Source organism: Chionomys nivalis, chromosome 6 (assembly GCF_950005125.1).
Source record: "Chionomys nivalis chromosome 6, mChiNiv1.1, whole genome shotgun sequence".
Taxonomy (NCBI): Eukaryota; Metazoa; Chordata; class Mammalia; order Rodentia; family Cricetidae; genus Chionomys; species Chionomys nivalis.
Window position 1 is genome coordinate 87,465,800 of NC_080091.1, and position 21,842 is coordinate 87,487,641.

General features: G+C 39.3%; 1 protein-coding gene across 2 annotated transcripts in view; it reads right to left on the minus strand.

Moving 5' to 3' along the window:
- Positions 1–21,842, minus strand: part of Adamts3 (ADAM metallopeptidase with thrombospondin type 1 motif 3) — a 229,977-nt gene that overhangs the window by 9,155 nt on the left and 198,980 nt on the right. The window contains exons 12-19 of one of the 2 annotated variants that reach the window (XM_057772427.1): positions 20,150–20,295; positions 18,861–19,036; positions 17,618–17,751; positions 13,942–14,065; positions 10,605–10,685; positions 8,745–8,908; positions 3,517–3,682; positions 1,384–1,516 (exon numbers count right to left, since the gene is read on the minus strand). In XM_057772427.1, the coding sequence (XP_057628410.1) occupies positions 1,384–1,516; positions 3,517–3,682; positions 8,745–8,908; positions 10,605–10,685; positions 13,942–14,065; positions 17,618–17,751; positions 18,861–19,036; positions 20,150–20,295 (1,124 nt within the window). Of the gene's footprint in view, positions 1–1,383; positions 1,517–3,516; positions 3,683–8,744; positions 8,909–10,604; positions 10,686–11,888; positions 11,973–13,941; positions 14,066–17,617; positions 17,752–18,860; positions 19,037–20,149; positions 20,296–21,842 lie in introns of both variants that reach the window. The other variant, XM_057772428.1, reaches the window with a different exon arrangement.

Genomic DNA, 21,842 nt, shown 5'->3' on the forward strand with positions numbered 1-21,842 from the left:
TCGAGTGTGTGCACACTGATTAACCAGACGGAAGAGGGAAAAGACTGAAGGAGAATTCCAAGCATGCACAGGATAAGAAATGTGTATATGTGGCATCTGACATAGGGAGCAAGGCGGTAGCGGGTACAGAAGAGAAAGTGGAGACAACAGAAGACTCATCTGCCATCGGAGAAACTGTCTGGCTGGTTTACCAAGAAGCAGAATCAGTGTAGTTAACAACAGTGTGGTGTGTATTTCAAAACTGATGACTTTTACAAGTGTATACCACTTAGAAAAACCAAGTACTTAGTATAAGTGTGCATTAATTACCTTGATTTAACATTATCAAAATATACATAAATGTGATATTTGCCATGGAATTAAGTCCACAACTACACGGTACAATAAAAAAAGATGCTCATGCTGGTCCCTTTCATCATTGGGAAATTTCCTTCTGTGGAGAACAAGGTTCTAAGAACTTAGAAGGATAAGCAAAAATATGTCCTTTAGCATTGAGATTCAAAACGACCCCAAACTTTCAACAGCAATGCTAAAGTCCAGCCAACAATGCAACAGATCTTAGATTCTGGGGGAAAACAGAATTATATACTTAACACGAGTGTCTCTAAGAGGTTAAAGGTGAGAGCAGCAGCAATACCTTTTTCTAACTACATACTTCAACCGCTTAGATGCTTTTCCCAAGTTTCTAAATTTAAATCTATATAAAATGTTTTTGTTATACTTTTTGTTTCTGAAAAACTAGTACCTCTTCAAATGGATGGATGAACCAGGAGATAAAATGTCACTAACTCGGGAAACAAGGGGACTTTAGGAGAAAGATAAATGTGAGTCAGGCTGAGGCAGAACTCTGTAACTAAGCAACAGGGTACCTGAATGCTTGATATTTAGATGTGAATGGTTTTCAAGATCAGAAACAGTTTCACAAGAAAGGAAGCTACTTTCTGATTTTGCAATATGACCCACCTGTTGAAATATGTGACAATCAGCCCCAGATATCACTATCAGTAAAATAAGTCCATATTGTTAGAACCAAAAGAAAAAGTTAAGTGTGGTCTGTAAAGGCTGTCAAAGAAGGTAGATCTTTAGAAAAAACTCAGTATTTAATATATAACCTGTCATTCCCCCCAAAAGGCAATAGGTAGAAGGTAAAAACTTAGCTGAAAACAACTAGTTATCAGATATCAAAAGAAATTAAATAGCTGAAGATATATTTGGATTTCATGAGTAGGAACATAGGTAAAGGCAAGGGACCATAGCTTTATACACTCCTTGTGATAAGACTGACTACTTAAACAGGTAAATGTAAGAGTTTTGGATGAAATGAAACTCCCAGGACATTCCCCTTCCAGCTGTGGCAGCAGGGTCACGTGACTGAGTGCTTACAGTGGGTGTGTGCACTCCTGAATGTTGCACATCCGTCGGATGGGCTTGGGCTTCTTATTGACCTCACAGAAGCTGCGATGCACCATTTTATTGTCGCTTTTCCTTCGGCATCCGTACTTTGTATACTGGAAACCTGGGACAGAAAGTAAGTTTTGTTTAGCCACTTACTAAGGCCACACATTGATTCACACAGCCCTTTAGAAAACATCTGAGTGCACACACTGGGCCAGGGACTGCAAGTGTTGTCAGTTAAGAGAGAATGAAAATGAATTTGAAATGAAAAAGCCCATTTTCTCAGAATGTAACCTTTAGTAAATACAAAAATGTTTGAAGCAGCACCTGTGTACTTACAAGTGAAGACGGAATGTTCAGAGTGTAGCGTGAGGGACGGGTATGAAAACCACTGTGGGGACCAAAGCTGAGCGTAGGCCTTTACACAGCTCAGTGATGACCCTTCTTCAGGGGCAGAAAGCAACACATGGAAGGAGCCATGAGCTTAGCTGATGGGAAGTCTTCCAGACCAACTCCTCCTTGAGCAGAACAACGCAGCTCAAACTGTGTTGGATAAAGGGGATGACATGCTGTCCAAGTCACATGCAGGGAAGAACATGGGACAGGTTAGGTGTTTCCGGGGGTGAAAGGTGGGGGGTGGAGAACATGCTGTGTGTGAAGAGGAAGGAGGTGAGACAGCATCAGATCCGCAAAGCCATGAGCCCAGACAGCATTTGGGCCTGAAGGTCATAGCGAGTGGTTGGCCAAAGAAGGTCTCCCAGCATTCATTATTTAGATATTTATGAAACAAACAAGCCCAGAGACAACAGAAACTTCTACAAATTGAAAACTTTGAAAGCTCTCTAAAAGGTTATAAGGAAGCCAAATAGCTAGAAGTACTAAGATTAAGCATTACATTTATTAGCCAAATCATAGTTTGCCACATGTGCGTTTTTTCCAAGTTGCAGACCTCTGGATCCTTCATTCCTAATCTGTTCACATTACTACAAAAATAATTCTTAAAATATAATATGTAGACAATATTCTAAACCTGTCATTATCCTTGGCATGTTCCTTTCCAAGGAGGCTTTTCCAGTCAGGGATCACATACTTCATTTAACTTCCAAGTCTCCGCAGCTTCTACCAGAAGAAATAATTGCCCAGACTCCATCTTTATGGCATTTACTATTCTTGAAACATATATGCCAGTTGTTTTGTACAATGCCATTACAATAGGCTTTGTTTAATGGTCCCTAATGATGAAGCTCAGCTTATTAACTTTCTGCAAGAACACTACTTGAATGGCTTCATGTCTTCGGGGCTACTTGTCAGCTGACTGAAGGATTTTAATTGGAAGAACAATATAACTACCTATTCATTTACTTAAAAACATTATCATGTAAATAGAGAAGAAAATCAAAGTGAGTAGGGGAATCACAATAATATTCTCTTCTGAAACAGTGAAGGAAGCCTGGTGAGGCAGGACAAGGATATATGAAGCTTTCAGTGTGGCAGCTAGCCTCTAAAACACAGCATGGTTAGATGTATAGTTAGATGGGATTCACTGCTCAAGCTGAAAAGGCATGCATTCACATGGGAAGTGAAATGGAGAAGACAGGCAACAGCCAGCATAAACTGGACTGGGGGCAGTTTCAGATTTTGGGAAAAGCAATTAAGGTGCTACTATGTTGAACACAAGACATAAAAAACCCGAGAGAAAAGAGCAGGGTGATATTATGGTCCACAATTGTTTTAATCACTTCCTTTGCAAAGTCCGAGAAATAACTAACAACTTTGTATTTAGAGTTTGGTTGTTTTGGAATTTCTCCAACTGCAGCTTCTAATTAGAGTAAGCAGGACTGGTATTTTTATGATTTACATACCTATTGACATTAAATTTACTGGTTACATGCGAAAAATAAAAAAGACATGAAAGTAGGAGAATAAGATGAGATGAGGAAAAGTGACATAGGAGAGGCTGTGCGCATCTGTGTGTGCGTGTGCATGTACACATGGTGCATGTGCATGTGTGTGATCAAAATGCACAATATATGTATGTGTATGAAGCACCATAACTAAACACATTATTAGATATACCAATATACGGTGATAAACTGTTCTAAAAGTGCATGCAGTTGTTACCTCCACCACAGGGTTTAGAGCACTGTGACCAGCTCTTCAGCGCCCACTCAAAGGTATCCAGCTCCTCCTGGATGACATTGTTGCTGTTGATGGTCGGTACAGAATCTTCATGGATGATGTACTTATACGTCAGACTAGAGCGTGTGTCGTTCTCCTGAGGGATGATCTAATACAGACATGGGAGAGAGATGCAGCTAATACGTAAGCAACTAGAGACTGAACTTAAGCATTTCAGGATACTGATGTTTGGAAAGCTGGAAAATGTTTAAGGTAGTTCTTAGAGTGTTTCTGTTTCCATCGAATCAAGTGGCAGTCTGCAATATTAGGAAAAAACTTTGAATATCATAAGATGTACCAAAGAGTAAAGGTTGATACTATAAAAAAAAACTATTATAATGACCATGTTCCCTCCAGGGGTAAAACATTTTTGAAAAATATATAGAAAATAAAAAATCTATAACTCTATAGAATAAGAGAAAACCAAAGTAATTTTTATTATTCTGAGATGTAGCATCATGTGCATCTGTGTGAACATAAACAGACTTATCAACAGATGTTTGTATGCAGTGGAACTTATAAACCTTTATGGAAACTTCTAATTTTCCTGGGAACACTAGGGACTTCTAGGCGTTTTAGCTTTTAACTAGTCCATTTACCATGGCATAGAATATGTCTTCTACTAACCGGATGAGAAAAAGACCATTTTAAGTATAGATTTCCCTAATTTAGGATTTGCTTATTCTTGGCCCATTGTCCATTAATCATATGCTTGTTAGGCATTCTCTCCTCCTTTTAAAATCAGTACATTTTTTTTTCTTTAGGTCATTGTCATAGTTTCAACATGTCCAAGGCTGAGTATTAACAGTTCCTGACTTCTGCCTTGGTTTCACTGACTCAGTTTTCCCGCTCACTCCTGGGGAATTCCATGCCAGGTACTATGAACATTTAGTCAACTAGCTTGTGGAGAGGCTCAGGTGGGGAGGGAAGAAGGCCTGCCAGTGGCTGCTCCAATAGCTTGGCATCGTATGCCGAGGCCTTTCAACCACTGCAGCCTGGGCCAGAGAGTAAGAGCAGCCCTACCAGACAAACTGCAAGGTGGTGGTAGTACCGCCCACCAGCTACCTCATGACAGTCACTCTATCACATGTGGTCATGTGACCAGCTTCAGCTACACCATCCATAGACACAATAGGATATGATTTTGTTACCTACTTACTGTGTTTCAGGGAATTTGTCATGTAGTAACAGATAACTAATATTGACAAGTAGGCTCAAACATATATGAAATTGATTACAAATGATTCATATAACTAAATGAAACCTTTTGAAAATAAGAGAAATGTTATACTGAGCAAAACATTCTTCCATAACACCTAGATATTAATCCATTAGAAAAGCACAACCCTTATGAGTACAACTTGAGTAAAGTTGAGTAGAGGAAAACATAAAAGTTGGGTCCTGGGAAATATTTCTAATCATGTGACCTTAACAAGTCCTGTGAAATACAAAGTGAACTCTTAAATTCAAGACTAACAGAGGACGGCAGATCTGAAGGGCATCTCAATAAACAATATCCATAAGGGAGAAAACAAAAACCAAGTGGAGAAATTTGATTTAGTATAATAGAAACTTAAAAATTTGATTTAGATGAGTATAGCATTTAAATAAGGCATCCAGCAACACATTTCAAAACAAGTAGATGCTTTCTGCATTCTGCCATGAGAGCCATCAAGTTCCCTCCAGACCCAAAACTCGAGAGACTGTTTCTGCTGGAATGTGCTGGACACCATGGCAGATGACAGTGTTCCCGGAAAGCAAGGGCATGCCCTGTTCTTAGGTTCTGACAGGGACTAGAATCTAGACCTTTGCCCAGAAGTTGAGGATGAGTCAAGGCTTCCAGCAATGCTCCGTTGATCATACCGGGGTCAGAGGTTGGAACTTGCAGGGCCCGAAGAGGAGAGAGCTGCATGAAAGGGGAGTCAAACAGCTTTCGGGTCCTGACCAGAGGCTGGCCTATGCATTGTCAGTTGGAGATGCCATGTGCTCTCAAGAAGCTAGGGCTGGGAATCAGGGGGAGTTTTCCCGCAGAGTGAAGAGGGCTCAGTACCATTTGAGAGATTCATGTTGTGAGCATAAGGTTGAGTGGAAACAGACCAGTCCTAGTGAAGAGGAACAAGAGGCTTCAAAAGCTCCAAGACTTAACAGCCTCGGGACCAAAGCCAAGGAACCATTTACACAAGTGTCTTACGTAAAGTAAAGAAAACAGAAGCAGGGGACTGTGACCCATCAGGGAGGAAATAGAAGCTTCCAGCAGAAGCAGGCAGCTTGGAGGTCTAGAATTTAAAGGGCATGTTGGATATGCAGAGCAAACATAAGGAGACACAAAACCAAGTGAAATACCACCAAATAGCAAAGAAAGTACACCGGTTGACCAGCTGATGTGAAGAAAATACTGGATAGGATACAGGTTAGACTGGAGGGTCAGACTTTAAACAGCCCAGAGCAAATTATTCATATTTCAAATATTATAAAAGATTAAACTGGCTTGGAAATGAATTTCATGAACACAGAGCAGAGGTCTTAAAGATACAAAAGAAAATTTACTCAAATATGAAACATTTTACTCCTTACAGAGTCAAATTCTTAATGAACCCCAAGTATGAGCAATACAAAGCTCACTGAGTAGACCATGGTAAAACTGCCAAACAGTGAACATAAAAAGAAAATCCCTCATTTTCCAGGTAATATGACAAGCTGAAAGCTGCCTCTGTGTGTTGGGGTGAATGAGCAGAGTCAGAATAACGAAGAACACAACACAAAGGAACAGAGGCACACAGCACTAGCCACAGCTACCTGGCAAGGAAGGAGAGTTAGGAAAAGATCCAGAAGCTAAACTTGAGTGTCCTGATATAGAGTCAAGCCCAGGGTCCTAACCAGGGATCCTGGTGCTAAAGGGACTCCACCAGTGTGAAAGGCCATCTATGGAAAAGCAGTTCAGTTCCCAACTCACGGAATCAACTTGAGTGGGAACCCACTGTTTAAGACTGAAGTTTTCTGGGCATGGTAGCAATGGGAAATCACATGTCAGGCAGCCTAGACAATCTGCTACAGCCTAGCGATGGGAGAGAGCTGCTGGAATCCGACAGGAAAAGAGATGGCAACATTGGGAGTTCATTCATCCATATCAAAATGGCTATCATCAAGATAAAAGAGGATATGGAAAAAGAGGAACTTTCTATACCACTGGTTGCCATGTAAACTAGAGCAGCCACTATGGAGGTTTCTCAAAAACATATTGAGCTACTATATGACCCAGTTATACCGCACTTGTGTATCTACTGGAAGGAATCTGAGCGTACTACGAGGTACCTGCTTATCTATATTTAGAGCGGCATTACTCATAATATGAAACCAACTTAGAAGCCCATCGACAGATCACCAGATAAAGAAACTGTGGTTTATATGAAATTGGGGTTTTATCCAGGCATTCAGAATGAACTTGTAGCATCTGCAGCAAAATGCATACAAGTGGTGAGCATGCTAAGTGAAAAAAAGCCAGACTCAGAAAGTCAAGTCTTGCATGCGTGCTTCTCATTTCTCACATGTAGGAAAGTTGTTGTGTGTATAAATGAATTGAAAGTGGAGGGGGAGTATGATGGGAGGAAGGCCTCCGGAGGGAAGGGAACAGGCGGTGTGTACTTGGATGGGGGAAGTAAGTCAGACATTGCATGTTTAGTCTTAAAACAGGTGTGTATCTGTAAAGTGAAAACAGGAGTCGGGCTAGAGTAGAAAGGGACCAGCTGTAGAAAGAAGCAAAGATGGGTAATGGGGGCGACTATGAGAAAATAGTACAATGATGTGGAAAATCATGACAAAACAGTAATTTCATATATATATATATATATATCAGTATAAATAGCATAAAATCCTTTTAAAAAGTAGCACAATATTCAGAGTTCTCATAGAAACGAGAAAATAAATAATGGAGTCTACTAGACAAAGGTTCTGGCCACGAGGAAAACACGCCTGCTCTTTACTAAGCCTTCAGTTGCGGACTTTCCCAGGGGAGCCTTCCTCTGGAGCGCTGACACTTTATATATTTCTAACTGTTTTAAATGTATTTCACACACAACTTTCAGAAGTTCTGGAGATAATTATTTCCTCACAAGTTTTGAACATTATCATTCATTTGTTTCCATCTTATCTTTCTATAATTCCGTGTATTAGGCCTTTTCCGTTCTGTTCAGGACCAAATAGAAGCGGCCTGCTCCGTATATATTATGTTACAGCACCCCCTATTGGCTGCGTCTGCACATGGCCCATGGCTATAAGGAATCTGCACTTTCCACAAAAATTCTCGGCGCAGATCCCAAGGGGCTGCTGAGTGAGTGTCCCAGGCAGGCAGACCCCTCCTCAGGGCTGTGATCGCATGTTCATACACCCATCAAATAAGCTCATGTGTGCGTCCGCTGCTTCTCATTGATAATCCCTCAACTCCCTCTAGGTTCCTGCAGGCAACAATTCTCCAAGAGTTAACATAATCTGTTAGGTATAGAATATATATAAAACAGATGACTTCTTTATATCTATTTAGCATTGTAAAAACACCAATAGTTAACTAAATAAATAACAGATTTTCATGCCACTGGCTTTTCTGATAGAATTCTGGTAAAATTTTCTGGTTTACATCTTAAACCACATCACCTGCTTATAAGTTAGAGAATCCTATATCAGCAGGTTTTCTATGTATTAGAGATTCGTTGTATATTATAGATAACGTGTTTATACAGTGAGTAAATACAAAGGCATCTCTAAATAAAAATTACAAAACTGGTAATACCCTAATTTTATAATTCTTGTAGGTATCTTTCAAGAATGAGGAGGAAATATTGGCATTTTGCGTAATTTGAATGCTGCTGTGAAAACTCATTGATAATACGCTTATACCACAAAAACTGCCAAAGAAATTTCTCCATATAGAAGGTAAAGAATCGTGTATTAAAGGGGACATCAAAAATAGTAAGTTTGCGACTAAATATAAATTATTTGAATAAAATAGACTTAAACTGTTGTGAGAATGTTGCAAACAGAAGAGGGAGACATAAATAGAATTACAAAAAAAAACAAGAGAATATTCAGTCATATATTTTAACTGAGCATGTTTTCAGGTAAGTTAAATTATAAAATTATAAACAAAATCAAGTATATACATGTTGCATGGCACGTACCAGAACAATAACGGGGTCATGTAGGGGCCCATCTGTGTGGAGAGTTTCAATGTCATCTTCAATGTTGTAATCCCACTCTACACCAAGATCTATGAAGGTCCGCGACTTGGCTTCCTCCCCTTTGCCATTTAAAATGTAGTGACCTGTGGCTTGGTTCTTAATAGCTAAACAAAAGAAAATGAGTGAGGGCACACATTTATCCTACGGCAGTGGGGATGAGCCACAGCAGATTTCCCCCATTTTTCCTAAGAAAAACCAGTGACTCCTCTGCCTTATTAGTATCAAGCAATCAGAATGAACGTTAGTTCTTAGAGTTTCCTTACTCCCTTCATTAGGCATGTAAACCATTGAGAAGCATTGCTACCGTGTTAAATAGATAAAAATGGTTAAAAGGGGAAAATGTTTGCAAATATTCTCATTTGGAAACATTGTCAAAGAGATTAGCCCACTCATTCTATACATTTCCTTGGAAGCTGGGACTTTGGATATAATAGATACCTTGTCAACACAAACTGTCTCTCAAGATTGGTAAAATACTGATAGCCACCCTAAAGAGCTGAACTGAGTTCCAGGCCAATCGTTTTTCTGCTGGCAGTAAAATTCCCAGACTACTCTGCAGTTGCTACTGCTAGAAAAGGATGTTTATTATTGACAGAGTTCTTAATTCATTACAGATCTGTTGTTACAGTGTGTAATACTTCTCTCGTGGGAAAAATAATAGAATAATTGTACAGTTTGGAGGTGTCTATCAGTGAGAAAACATTTCATAATTCTCACATCACTGAAAAAAACTTAGTTAAAACCATTTATTGTATATTTATTTCTCAAGCTTTTAAAATAACTATTTCAAGAATAATCTGAATTCTAGCATGAACAATAAGGAATTTAAAAACTAGGGGAAGAACTCTGAGCAAAGGCTTGTAGGTTATGCCATCTGACAGGGAATGTAATTTAAGTAGCTCTTGAACTACCGCAACAAAAAAGACTTTTAAGATGTCACATGTGAATAAAAAAACATTTGGTACAAAATGTCCTGGAGTTGCCCTAACTTCCGGTGCAGAAACAGGCACAGCGCTCACGCTCCAGCATGAGCTGTGCTTGGAAACTGCACCCGCGGACCCATAAGAGAAAAATAACAGACGTCACAATCAACCACACAATCAGAAAGGACAGTTTCCAGGAATTAGGGGAAATTAATATTGGAACAGCAAAATTCTCCTGTGGCAGATTTACAGAGAATTTGAAATCTACAAAAACTATTCAAAATCTATATGAAACTACCCATCAGTCATTTTCAACATATAAATGATAAATTTGTGGTTAGAGAGACGGATCAGTGGTTAAGAGCACTGGCTGCTCTTCCAGAGGTCCTGAGTTCGATTGCCAGCAAGCACATGGTGGCTCACAACCGTCTTTAATAAGATCTGGTGCCCTCTTCTGGCCTGCAGAGTACTCATACAGAAAATATAAATTAAAATTTTAAAAAACGATCAATTTTTCTATTGCCTTCCCTTACTGGCACATGTTATTTTTATCACCTCCTAATTCAGAGGAAAGAATGATTAATAAATAGAAACTTGTAAAATTTTTCTCAGGAGTTATGAACCAATCCCATTTCTACCCAAAACTGAAACTCAAACTGAAGTTTTAGTTTTAAATATTTGTTTTAATATTAGGATAGTTAGGAGAAATAATTAAGTTTCATATACTATCCAACTAATGAATTTACATATACTCCTCATTCCTCCACGTATAGTATGTAGAGTGCACATACATACATACATATCCCCATGTGGAGTGTCTTTGACATCTCATGTTTATGTACATGGAAAAGCAGCGCTGGCAGACAAAAACACTTACCAAGAACATGAGGAGAAGCCTCGTCTTCTTGGACTAACACATGTCTAGCCCCAGGGGGGATATCAAACATCTTAAGGTACCCTTTGCATGTGCGGTGAAAAGTGGAGGAAGCAGAGAAAACAAAGGCGACACTATGGTTAGTCCGGCACTGCACCCTTCCGACTCCCACGTGCAGAAGAGGGCATCCATAAACTACAAAGTGCATCTCGGAAACTACCTCTACAGCTCTGAAGCATCTTGCATGAGGAAAATTCACAGTTAGTGTTGACCTATGAGTTGCATCAACAGTTCAGGCAAACAGTTGTGCTTTCCTGAGTCACCCTGTGTTACTCCGGTTTTCATAGCTACCTTTTTAAGTAGTAGTTTTAATAAAAGTTGTGACATGGTAACCTTGAGATATCCCTTCTGCCTACATATTCTTATAAAAACCTACGGCACTACAAATAGTTAAGCTTCCATGTATTGAAGCTGTTAATATTTATAATCCCACTTTAAAGAAATATTTATACAGAAACTGAATGCAAGTGTGTATTATGTACTGCTCTATCCTCGATCTTCTAAGTCATGAGTTATAAATTAGCCTTAGATATCTAATAATAAATAAAAAGTAAACTAATAGCCTTAAATTGACTATTGAACTTTACATTCTTATAGGAAAAATCTTAATATTACCATAAGCCCTAAACTTATATCAAGTAGCACTTAAAATCTTGTTCATGACTATAAATCAACAATAGAACAAACTGAGTGGCAGATATGTTATATCTCATGGCTAATAAATGAGTCAGGCCAGGTGAGGTGATACCTGTCTAGAACCTTGCATTTGTGAAGCTGAGGCAGGAGGATATTGGGTTTGAAATTAGCTGTATGCGAAGATGCTGTCTCAAATAAAAACAAATAAAGAAAATTATGCAAGCTAAAATTTTAGTGTATTATAGAGCATCCAGTTCTGGATTTGTGCCAAAAGAAATCCAGATAGAAATATATAATTCCTGAAGTAATCAGGAAAAAAACGTTATTGTGTATGTATAGCTAATATTTATCTATAAGTAGACGTACCCAACTCTTACCTAATATTTATTAGGGTCCTAAATACATATAGTAGTCACTTAGGATCAGGGTTTTCAGCACCTTAACCTAAGGTTCCACTCAACACAGGAGCTGGGCTGTTTGCCTGACTGAGTAAGCAACAGTTAAAAGCAACATGCTTAAGATGCCCAGGAGTGCACATCAGTGTGAGGTCATTTATGAATGCCCGTCTTTCTGCAGTGCGCTACAACTTACCCAGTACATTTTTAGCTTCTCTTGTTTCAGCAAGAGAAATATTACGAGCTCCTTTGGGTAAAACGAACGCGCCTCTTGTCTTCCCTTAAATAGAATGTCGTTAATTAGGGGAGGTTTCACGTTTATCAGTCTTGCTGTTTCATTGACTACCCCATGAGCCATACAGATTTTATTGGGTGAGTTATAAAACATGTTCTGAAACTTTAAATTTTCAAGTAAAAAATGCATTTTACAGTAGTTAGCCAATGCCGATAAACTGTTAATAGTCAATGAAAGTAAGACTGAGCATGAATGCAAAATGATGGAGGTGATTTGAAGTTGAATACTTGCAGATTTCATTTTCCAGAAACTCGAGTTCCTTATGGCATCTCTTGCTTAAATGTTTGCCTGTTGGAAAAGGTTAATTAGTCTAGTGCATGGCGACAATGACATTCACGAAAAGAACCGAGGCTGGATTATCTCTGACCACATTGACTCTTGTTTAGCCTAACTTTTTGAGGTGGTCTGAAAAACAGTACCATGTCCTTCTAGTGCACAAAATGCAGAAAACTATCCCAGTACAAGAAAATGTTTTCCTTACATTAATTCGTCCTGAAAATAAAACCAATGATTCCACATCCCCAAACAGAAAAATAAATTTAACTTCAGGAATGCAAAGCACATTCAATACTCTCATGGTAGTGCAGAGAGAATTATATTTGAGTCTAACCACAGTGTAACATTTGTACTTCAATTCCATTTGCTTTGTTAAAATAATGCAAACAGCCAGCCAGAAGTAGCATTATTACCTTCAAATAATTATCATAGTATAAACTCCAATAATTCATCATGAAAAAATAGCAAAGACATTAAGGACTGGGGACCATATTTGAAAACTGGCACATCACAGAGCAAATCTGATTCTAGAATTCGCCAGGGTATAATTTGTATAAAAATGGACAATGAAGGTTACTCCATTTGGATGAAGGCTAACAGAACCTTTTTATACGTTCTTCTATTAGTTATACTCACTTAAACCAAATTCTTTTTTTTAAGATTTAGTTATTTTATGATTCTATGTGTGTGAGTGTTTTGTCTCCATGTATGCCTATTCACCACTTGCATGCCTACTGCTCACACAGGTGAGAAGTGGGCACTGGATCCCCGGGACTGGAGCTACAGATGGCTGTGAGCCACTATGTGGGTGCTGGGAACAGAACCCGGGTCCTTTGGAAGAGCAGTCAGTGCTATTAACCTGTGTAGCAACGCTCAGCTCCAAATCAAATTTCTCTGTGTCTTCTCTCATCCCATCAGATATTATTCTGATCATGCCATAAGAGACTTAAGAGAATCTTCATGCCAACTTCATATTTACCTTTAGTTGCTAAATTTCCTGAAATATTTCCCCAATAATTCCTCATCAAATATATGAATTTGTTATAATGTATAAATGTTTGTATGCATTATATAGAAATTATATAGTCTGTGAAACTAAAATATTTTTACATATTACCTATTGCATGAGAATAGTTTTCTGTTTCATGTTGTGGAGCTTTGGTATATGTTTACCTTGAGGTTAAATGGTATAATGAGCACCAAAGGTTACACACATGAGCAATCATACCTCAGAGTTTTTGTTGTATCTCTATTTTTTCTTTGCATTTTTCATACAATATCTCTATTTTGTTTAAAAAAATCTGTTAAAGATTATACTATATATGGATGCTATCTCCATTAATATACCAAGATAAAATTGCTCACTTTTCCAACTAAAATAAAAATGATACAACATTAAAAGTTATAGTTAAGGTTTTACAACATTTTACATTTCCGAATAAGTTATGTGCCACATACATTCAAAATTAGTCTTATACACATTGGTTAAATTCAAATAACATACAGCACAGGCTTTCTCCCTAAGCATGAAAACTTTTATTCAAACATTAAATGTAGTCTTCCTTATCTTTTAATTTCTATGATGCTCATTGAAAAAAAAAAACCCGAAATTCTAAAAGATGTCTCAAAATGTCAAATAGCACAAAAGTGCATTAATTCAGGAGAACACTCATCTTACCAAGTTTCCTGGGTGTTCTGGTAAATGTTCCCTTCACAGTTCGACAGTGGGAATTGTCTCCTCCACAGACCCCACACTTATCCTCAACCTTGTTGGAACCAATTTCTTTATCGCAGCCCACTTTCTGGGGAGAAAAGATGTTAAACACAGTGAATTTCACGGTGTCACGTAGCAAACCACATCCCACATGGTGATGCACATGGCCAGCAAGCTTGTGCCAGACTGCCACTGTAGTAATGATTGCCCAGATCCCAGATTTTTGAAGAACTAGGGTGAAATCAAATAACAAAGTGAATCATAGTCTAGACAATAAGTTGACAAATATCTTTGTTCTTACAAAGCATTTTCCCAGCTTTATTTCCCAAACATTATTGTTCTAGTCATCAAGCAAAATCTATAGCAAAGAAATGAGTTGACTCTGGGGAGAAAAATCTACAAATCAATAGCGTAATGCTTTCTCCATGTTCATAAAGGCGTATGGTAATGTGGTGAGTTGTAAAACAGTGTTATCTTTTAAACATGAGTTAGGATGCAAAATAAAGCTCTTCAACGTAGCAGACACACTCACAGGGCCTTGAAGGAACAGAGAAGAAGGCATTTTTGAATTGGAACAAATTCAAGTAGTTATGAAATTTTACATTCATGAATAGCAGTTTTAGAGATCAATATTTACCCCCAGGTGGAAGTCAGTAGAAGGTGGGTGTTGCACACTGCAAAGAGCTGTGAAAGCTCTGTGAGGAACAGGCTGTGCAAGGCCCTGAAGGCCGGGTTGAGTTTAAATTTTCACGGTCAATAGTTCAGCACTGTTGACTGTGAAAGCTGAAGACTTTCCGAACTGGGCAGGACTTTCAGGTAAATGTGGTACCTGCCATACCACTGGGCTTGCAAGTTGGATGTGAAAATGGGCAGGGAACGGACATACATTAAGTACTAAGTACTGCAGGGGTTAAAAAAAATGACAGTAATATTCCATTATTATCATTTATATCTATTCTCAAGCAGTTTATGTTGAAAAGTTAATCCCCAATGCAAAAGTGTTGAGATGTAGGGCCTAATAAAAGTCAGGTGTGGGCTTCCATCTGTTTTAGCTCTCAGCACTGGGAAGGCTGAAGCAGGAGGATCACAGTAAGTTTGGAAGCAGCCTGGGCTGTAGAGTGAGATGCTATCTCAAAACAGTAAGACAGAATAGATAAAAAGCTGCCATGATTAGGTCATGAGAACTCTGCTTCTTTGGAAGAATTTTTCAGGTCCTAGAAATGGGATATCTATCAAGAGGGGGGGTTGTCCTAAGAGTCCTGCCTCTTTGCAGTTTCCAGTCTCTCTTTCCCTCCTTCTAGCATGGACGACACAACAGGAAGACAGAAAGATATCCAACAGATACCATCATCACATCTTGGGCTTTCCAGCTCCAGAACCACAGACCAGAATACCCAATCTCATTTAGCATGAGCTTTGCTTTCTTCTGGTTTTATGAATTACCCAATGTATGGCATTCTGCTATAGGAACACAATAGCATAATTCAGTTTTGCTAAGTAAAAAGGAAATGGATCATGTTAGGAACACTGGTCCCGTTAATATGAATAATTTACAGTAATAGTTGAATATGAAAAATTAACTCCATTATAAAAAGACTAAATGAGACAAGAAAACTTTTTTGTTGTTGTTGCCTACAACTTTGGCTCTGGCATAGAATTCAGTATGTAAGTTTAGAGTCATTTGGAAGATTTGTGTATTAATCATTTAAATAAACTTAGAATTAGATTTTTTTATTCAAAATGGTATTCTAAACTAAAATGTAACATCCTAAATAGAATTATATACTTCCTAAATAGAATTATTTTATAATGGGGGGATTCTTGCCTCCCTCAGACACCATAAGCTATCAAATAAAAAGCACAGTGTCAGGAATGGGTTACCTCTTTTCGAGTTACTCTCCAAACATTACAGGCTGTTGCCATTTCTCTTAGTTACCCTATAGAATTTGGTGGGAAGACCCTTTTGCTGAAGACACCACATACGTGCATCACAGAATACTGGAATATCAAGCTGGTGCTGGCCTGGAACCTCCATCCCTGTAAGCTAACTTCCACAGCTCTATGCTACTGGGAGAAAAAAGCATTCCACAATCTTAGCCAACAGTGGACTCTAATAATGACTTGCCCTGCAAGATAGGAACACTGGTGCAATAGTGGCACCAATATATGGGAGTAACCAACCACTTTCTGATTGTTTGTAAAGTCTACTCTATGAGATGGAGCTCATGTATGGTGTTACCTACTGCACCAAAAATCAACGGCTGGCTATATCATAAGCCCTAGGGGAGAACCTAGTATTACTGTTTTGCTAAATGGACATAGTATTAAACCATCCCCTAAATTCTTGTCTTTATAACCGGAAGATCAGCCCTCATCAGGTAAGTTTTCTTTTGCATTAGGTGGTGATTAAAACCGAGACCCTACAATTGCTCAACATACATAGAAAAAGAAGCTGTGGAATGTTCAGCTCAACATGAGACATTTATAGCACACCCTGCCTGACAACACTCAGCCATCACTGTGGAAGATGGGTGGAGATATTCCAAGAGCCAGAAGTAAGGGATATCTGTAGTGTAATTTTACTTGGTAGACATGATAGTGCTGCTACACACACATGAACTCAAAGAGACAATGACTGCAGGTACAAGGCCCACAGAAGATCAAGGCAACTGAAATTCCACATGGATGGGGTGGGGTTCATTAAGTTCCACCCCCATCTCAGGAGCTATTAGCAATTGATGACTGTTAGGGGAGGGAATGGGACCCCTGAAGAGCTATCCATGTGGCATTAAAAGCACCGTAGCCATGAACACAGGCAGTACTAAGAGGATGTAGTTGGTTTGATGTTTTCTTTTTTTCTTTCTTCTTCCTTCCTTTTTTTTTCTAAGACAGGGTTTCTTTGTGTAGCCCTGTTTGCCCTGGAACTCACTCTATAGACCAGGTTGACCTCAAACTCACAGAGATCTGCCTGCCTCTGCCTCCTGAGTTCTGGGATTAAAGATATGCAAACCACCTTCCATGTGGGGGATTTGAGAAGGAAAAAAACTGAACACATGAAGTTGGGAGGGAAATGTGGTGGAGATGATAGAGGAAGAACTGGAAAAAAGGGAAATAGGGGGGTGGATCTGATAAACATGTATACAGGTTGCAATTCTATGAAAACAAAGGTCTTTTATAATGGTAGGCTGGCACTAGAAAAATACTAAAACCAATGCAGTTCCTCTAGATTGGAAATTCAATCTGGAGGCATTAGTTACTTAGAAAACTTATCTAGCCATCTCAAATGTAGTTAAAACTGCTCTTGCATCTTGATTCATGCAGTGACCAGACTGATTTTAAGTAAGCACGATTTCTCTAATTATTCCCGACACTTCAAAGACAGCCACTGCAATGTTACCATACAAATAAGAATGAATTGAAAGCTGGATGGGGTGGTACATGCTTTGAATCCCAGCACTCGGGCAGCAGAGATAGGCAGATCTCTCTGAGTCTGAAGCCAGCCTGCACAGTGAGTACTAGGCCAGCCAGTGCTACGCTGGGAGATAAAGCTGTCAAACAGTTTCAGACATGCCTCTGAGTGATGGTAAAGGTAGAACTGCAGGCCACTGTGGGTGCTGGGGAGGCAGCAGCCTGGACTCACCACACACTCTCCACGCACGCAGATGCTGTACGGATCTTTGTAGGAGCAGCGCGTTCCGTCATGTACCAGCTGCTTCATGTAAGCAACATCCCCAGTCTCTCTGGACAGGCAGTAAAGGTGGCATCTTTTCTTGGCTGCGTAAGAGGAGGGGCTTAGTTATTTTCATAAAATAGGATGCTTGACCAGCATACTTATTATTATTATTAGCAGTTTATTTTTAAGATAAAACATGGCAATATGGATTCCTGAAAATCCAAATGAAGTACTGGATGAATAAAATGGGGAGTCGATATCTGACACCACCATGCATATTTGTTTAAATGTGAATGATTCGCTATTTTATGTCTTCTAAACTGGGTTATTGTTGAGATAAGAGGTTCTTTCAAAATAGGGATATCAGTCAAGTATAGACTGAGACTACCCCAGACAGGTTATGGTGGCAAACCTTGACGTTACCTACGTTTGCTTTTTAGTAAACTTTGGTTCGAAGCTAGTTTCACGTCAGTACCATTCTCAACATTGACTGCTTTAGTCTTTGGTCTCGCCCTACCACCCAGCTGATATCTGTGTCCTTCATAGGATCTACTTAATTTGATAATCCAAGTGACTAACTTCACTAAAGTAAATTAGAAAATAACACATCTATTCTAAAGTGTTCAACTTTGACCTATCCATGCTTACATTTCCTTTCTAACAGCACTCAGTAAAATTCAGTGGTATATACTCATTGATCAACCTAACAGAAATAGTACCAGAGATTTCAGTTTGAGCCTACAAACCCAGAATTTAATGGGAATACTTCAAACATTAGAAGAAAATTTCGAAGAGTATTATTAATAACTAGTTTAGAAAGGGCTATATAGTCTATTTCTTTTAACAAATGATCATCTTGTTTTTGTTTGGTTCTTTTTTGGTTTTCCTCTTGACTTAGCTGTAAATGAATTATTTTCCTCTTCTGTGGTTATTTCTTGAAGAATTCACCTGAGTCATGTGATTTACTGTCATTTCCCATGGTGGTGGTGACGGGGCTGCTGGCCAGATACCACACCTGGCACAATCCCCACCTCTCTGGAGAAAGGCACTCTTTAGCCTGACTCTTGGGAACCTTGAATGACTTGCCTTTGTAAGTACCCTTCTTCCTATGCTACCACCATGGACTCAAGAGGGCAAGGGCTTGGTGTCAGCAAAGCTGAAACGCAAAGCGACTCTCTGCATAGCAGGAAAAAGAGCGGTGTCTACTCACAGTCAGGATGTTCATGCGGCAGCCAGTGGTGTTTGGTATTCTGGTATTCAAAGTGAGAGTTTCGCTGCTGGCACTGCTGGGCCCTGAAGTCCTCAAAGTGCTTTTGGCATTCTTCTGTATTACAAAGCTGGTACTCAAAATTAACCCCAGGGCAATCCTGACCGCCATTGATGGGCCTAGAGAAAAGACAACATTTCAAAGGCTGGCTGGCTGTAGCCCAGCGGCTCGGGCTCACAGACGCAGTGCTTCTGGTGAAGAGCCAGCACGTCTGAGCTGCCAGCTCAAGCTGAATGCTTGCCTCCAGTGTCTAGTGTCTCCGAATATACACTGCTCTCTCCACAGAGGGGTGAAGACCCCCAAACACAAACTAACTCAAATGGTACGTTTCATTCATGCCAGAAATATGCAAAGATGGAAAGCATGCACGTAACCTGAACAAATGATATTTTCTATCTCTTATAAACAATGCAGGTGCAACTCAAAGGTTGAGCATATAGTCCTGTGTTTTTACTTCCTCCTCTGTCAAAAGCAAAACGGAATGGTTTTCCAAGCAAGGAAGTGGTAAGGACGCAATGGGATGGCATATTTAAAGCTCTTAGGATAGTCCATGGCTTGTAGTGAACCCGTAACTCTTACTATCATGCTTTTGAGTGAATTGTTACTTCTGATACAGCATCCTTTCCTCATGTGAAGGCAGTGTGCAGCCATCAGTAGTCTTTATAAAAGGCCTGCTCAGAGCTATCCCTCTCCCAAAATAGAGAAATGGCTGCTCATGGGTTAAGCCCCAGCTGGACAAGTTAGCATATCAAAGTTGAATAATTCCATTACTTTTTCTTGGCTCGTATGAATTTTGTCTGAATGAACGGGTGTCTTTTCTTCTCATGATCTCTGCCGCCATCTTTCTGTTTGTCTACCTTGAAGCAGTTGGACCTGCCTTTTGGAATTTAGTTGAGGTTATTAATTTTTCCACTCAAAGCCCTTTGCTTATGTACATGTCAGAGCTTAGAGGGCACACAGTATCTACTCTCTCAGCTCAACCCCCTAATAGTTCCAAACATCAAGTTCTTCAAAACATCTGTCCTCTTCATTTGCATGTCTCTTCTATATTACTAAAAACTCTATACCTTGTGAACATTAAAGCAAAAGATGTGGTCTTGGGAACTGTGAACAGTATCTTTTTGTATCCTCTATTTTGTACCCAGGATAAGAGAAGGAAAGACACTAACAGCAGAGCATGGAATCACTTCTGGTCTATGGGAAAGCAACAGGAAGTGCAGGGTTATACTCACGTGGGGTTATTGCACTGGCGTGTTCTAAACCGTACACCAGTTCCACACGTCCTGGAGCAGGAGCCAAACTTGGTCCACGACCCCCAGTTGCCATCTTGCTTTTGTTGATTGGCATTCTTCCACATGCAGTGCCCCTTATAGCACCACTTGGGGAAACAAAAACAATAATTATGAAGGCCACCGAAAGTGCTATTCAAGAGACACTCATTTGAAGGTCTTCAACTCTCTATTCTCCCTCCAGTTAAATCTGATTTAAAGTACCCACGGGCATTTGCTGCACAAAGGTATCCTACCAGAAGGATAACTTAAATTCACAGTTTTTAGGATAAGATTAAAGTGATACATTTGGGGCTGGAGAGAGGGCTCATTGGTTAAGAATGTTCACTGCTCTCTTGCAGATGATCTGAGGTCTGTTCCCAGAGTCCACATTGGGTGGCTCACAACCACCTGTAATTCCAAGTCCAGGGGATCAGATGCCCTTTACTGGCCTCTGTCGGTACCATACAGACACTGGGCATTCACTCACATGTACATACATACATGCCGTATACAGACTCAGATACACATACATTAATAAATCTTTTAAAAAAGGAAAATAACATTTACTCAGGTAAGTTTTGAGAGGACACATGACTGTCCAGCCCGGCCAGTAGACCTTATCCTCGCTCTGCTTCACTTTTCCCTGCTTAGCTGACCCTCAGTTTCTGGATGCTAATATGACCCCTTTCAAAACAATGGCCTGCAACTGTGTCTCCACTTAAAAAAGAATTAACTAAAGTTAGTAAAAACTATATTCAGCTTTCAAAGTACATTTAACTTTATAAAATATTAATTTATAGATCAAAGAAATAGGTACGTTAAATAATGATGTTTACCTTTTAGGTAACCAAAATCGAGGTATGTAAAAATTCATGAATTGTTAAGGGAGCAACATGTATCCAAGAACTAAGTGGGGTTAATACAGCCATGATGCCACAGAGATTCCATGATAACAATCCTTAGCATGTAAGCATTCAAAGGGAATAGATTATTTTCTTTCCAAAACTTTCAATTGCATTTTGTATACTATAGACAAAAAAGTTTTTAAAAAAACTTTCTTTATACATTTAAATATAATATAATCTAATTGTATGTAGGGAAGTTGGATGTTAAAAATCTACTATACCTTAACTTTTTAATAAACCAAAATAATTCTACTCACTATTGCTCTTAATTTTAGTTGAAAATTTGTTTGCTGCCTCTTCCCAAAGCAAGACTCTATATATAGTGTAGCTGTCACGCTGCCAGACAAAATGTAAGTGCTTGTCATGCCTGGTTTTTACTTGTATGCATATTTCCTGTAAGATCAGTTTATGTATGTTCGAAATCAACCTTTTAAAAAGGGAAAAGTTGCATTAATCTTTCCTTTCAGCATTTGGTCCTATCTAAAATCTATCACTTCCAGCCCAGTCAAGGCTCTTCAAGTTGCGTTCTTAGCATGGCTTTGTTTTGGGCTCGCTGCCCTTAAGAGAAGCACACCTTGGCACCCAGCCAGTTTCTAAGCATTCAGTCCCAACTACTAGGGCTGAGATTTAAAACCTTCGGGCATCCTTCCCCCAGGAGTGAGGCCAAATCTTCTGTATAAATTCACATGCCTTTATTTCTGGGCAACTTTCAGAAGGGATGCCATGCCAGCAAGTAAATCAGACACCAC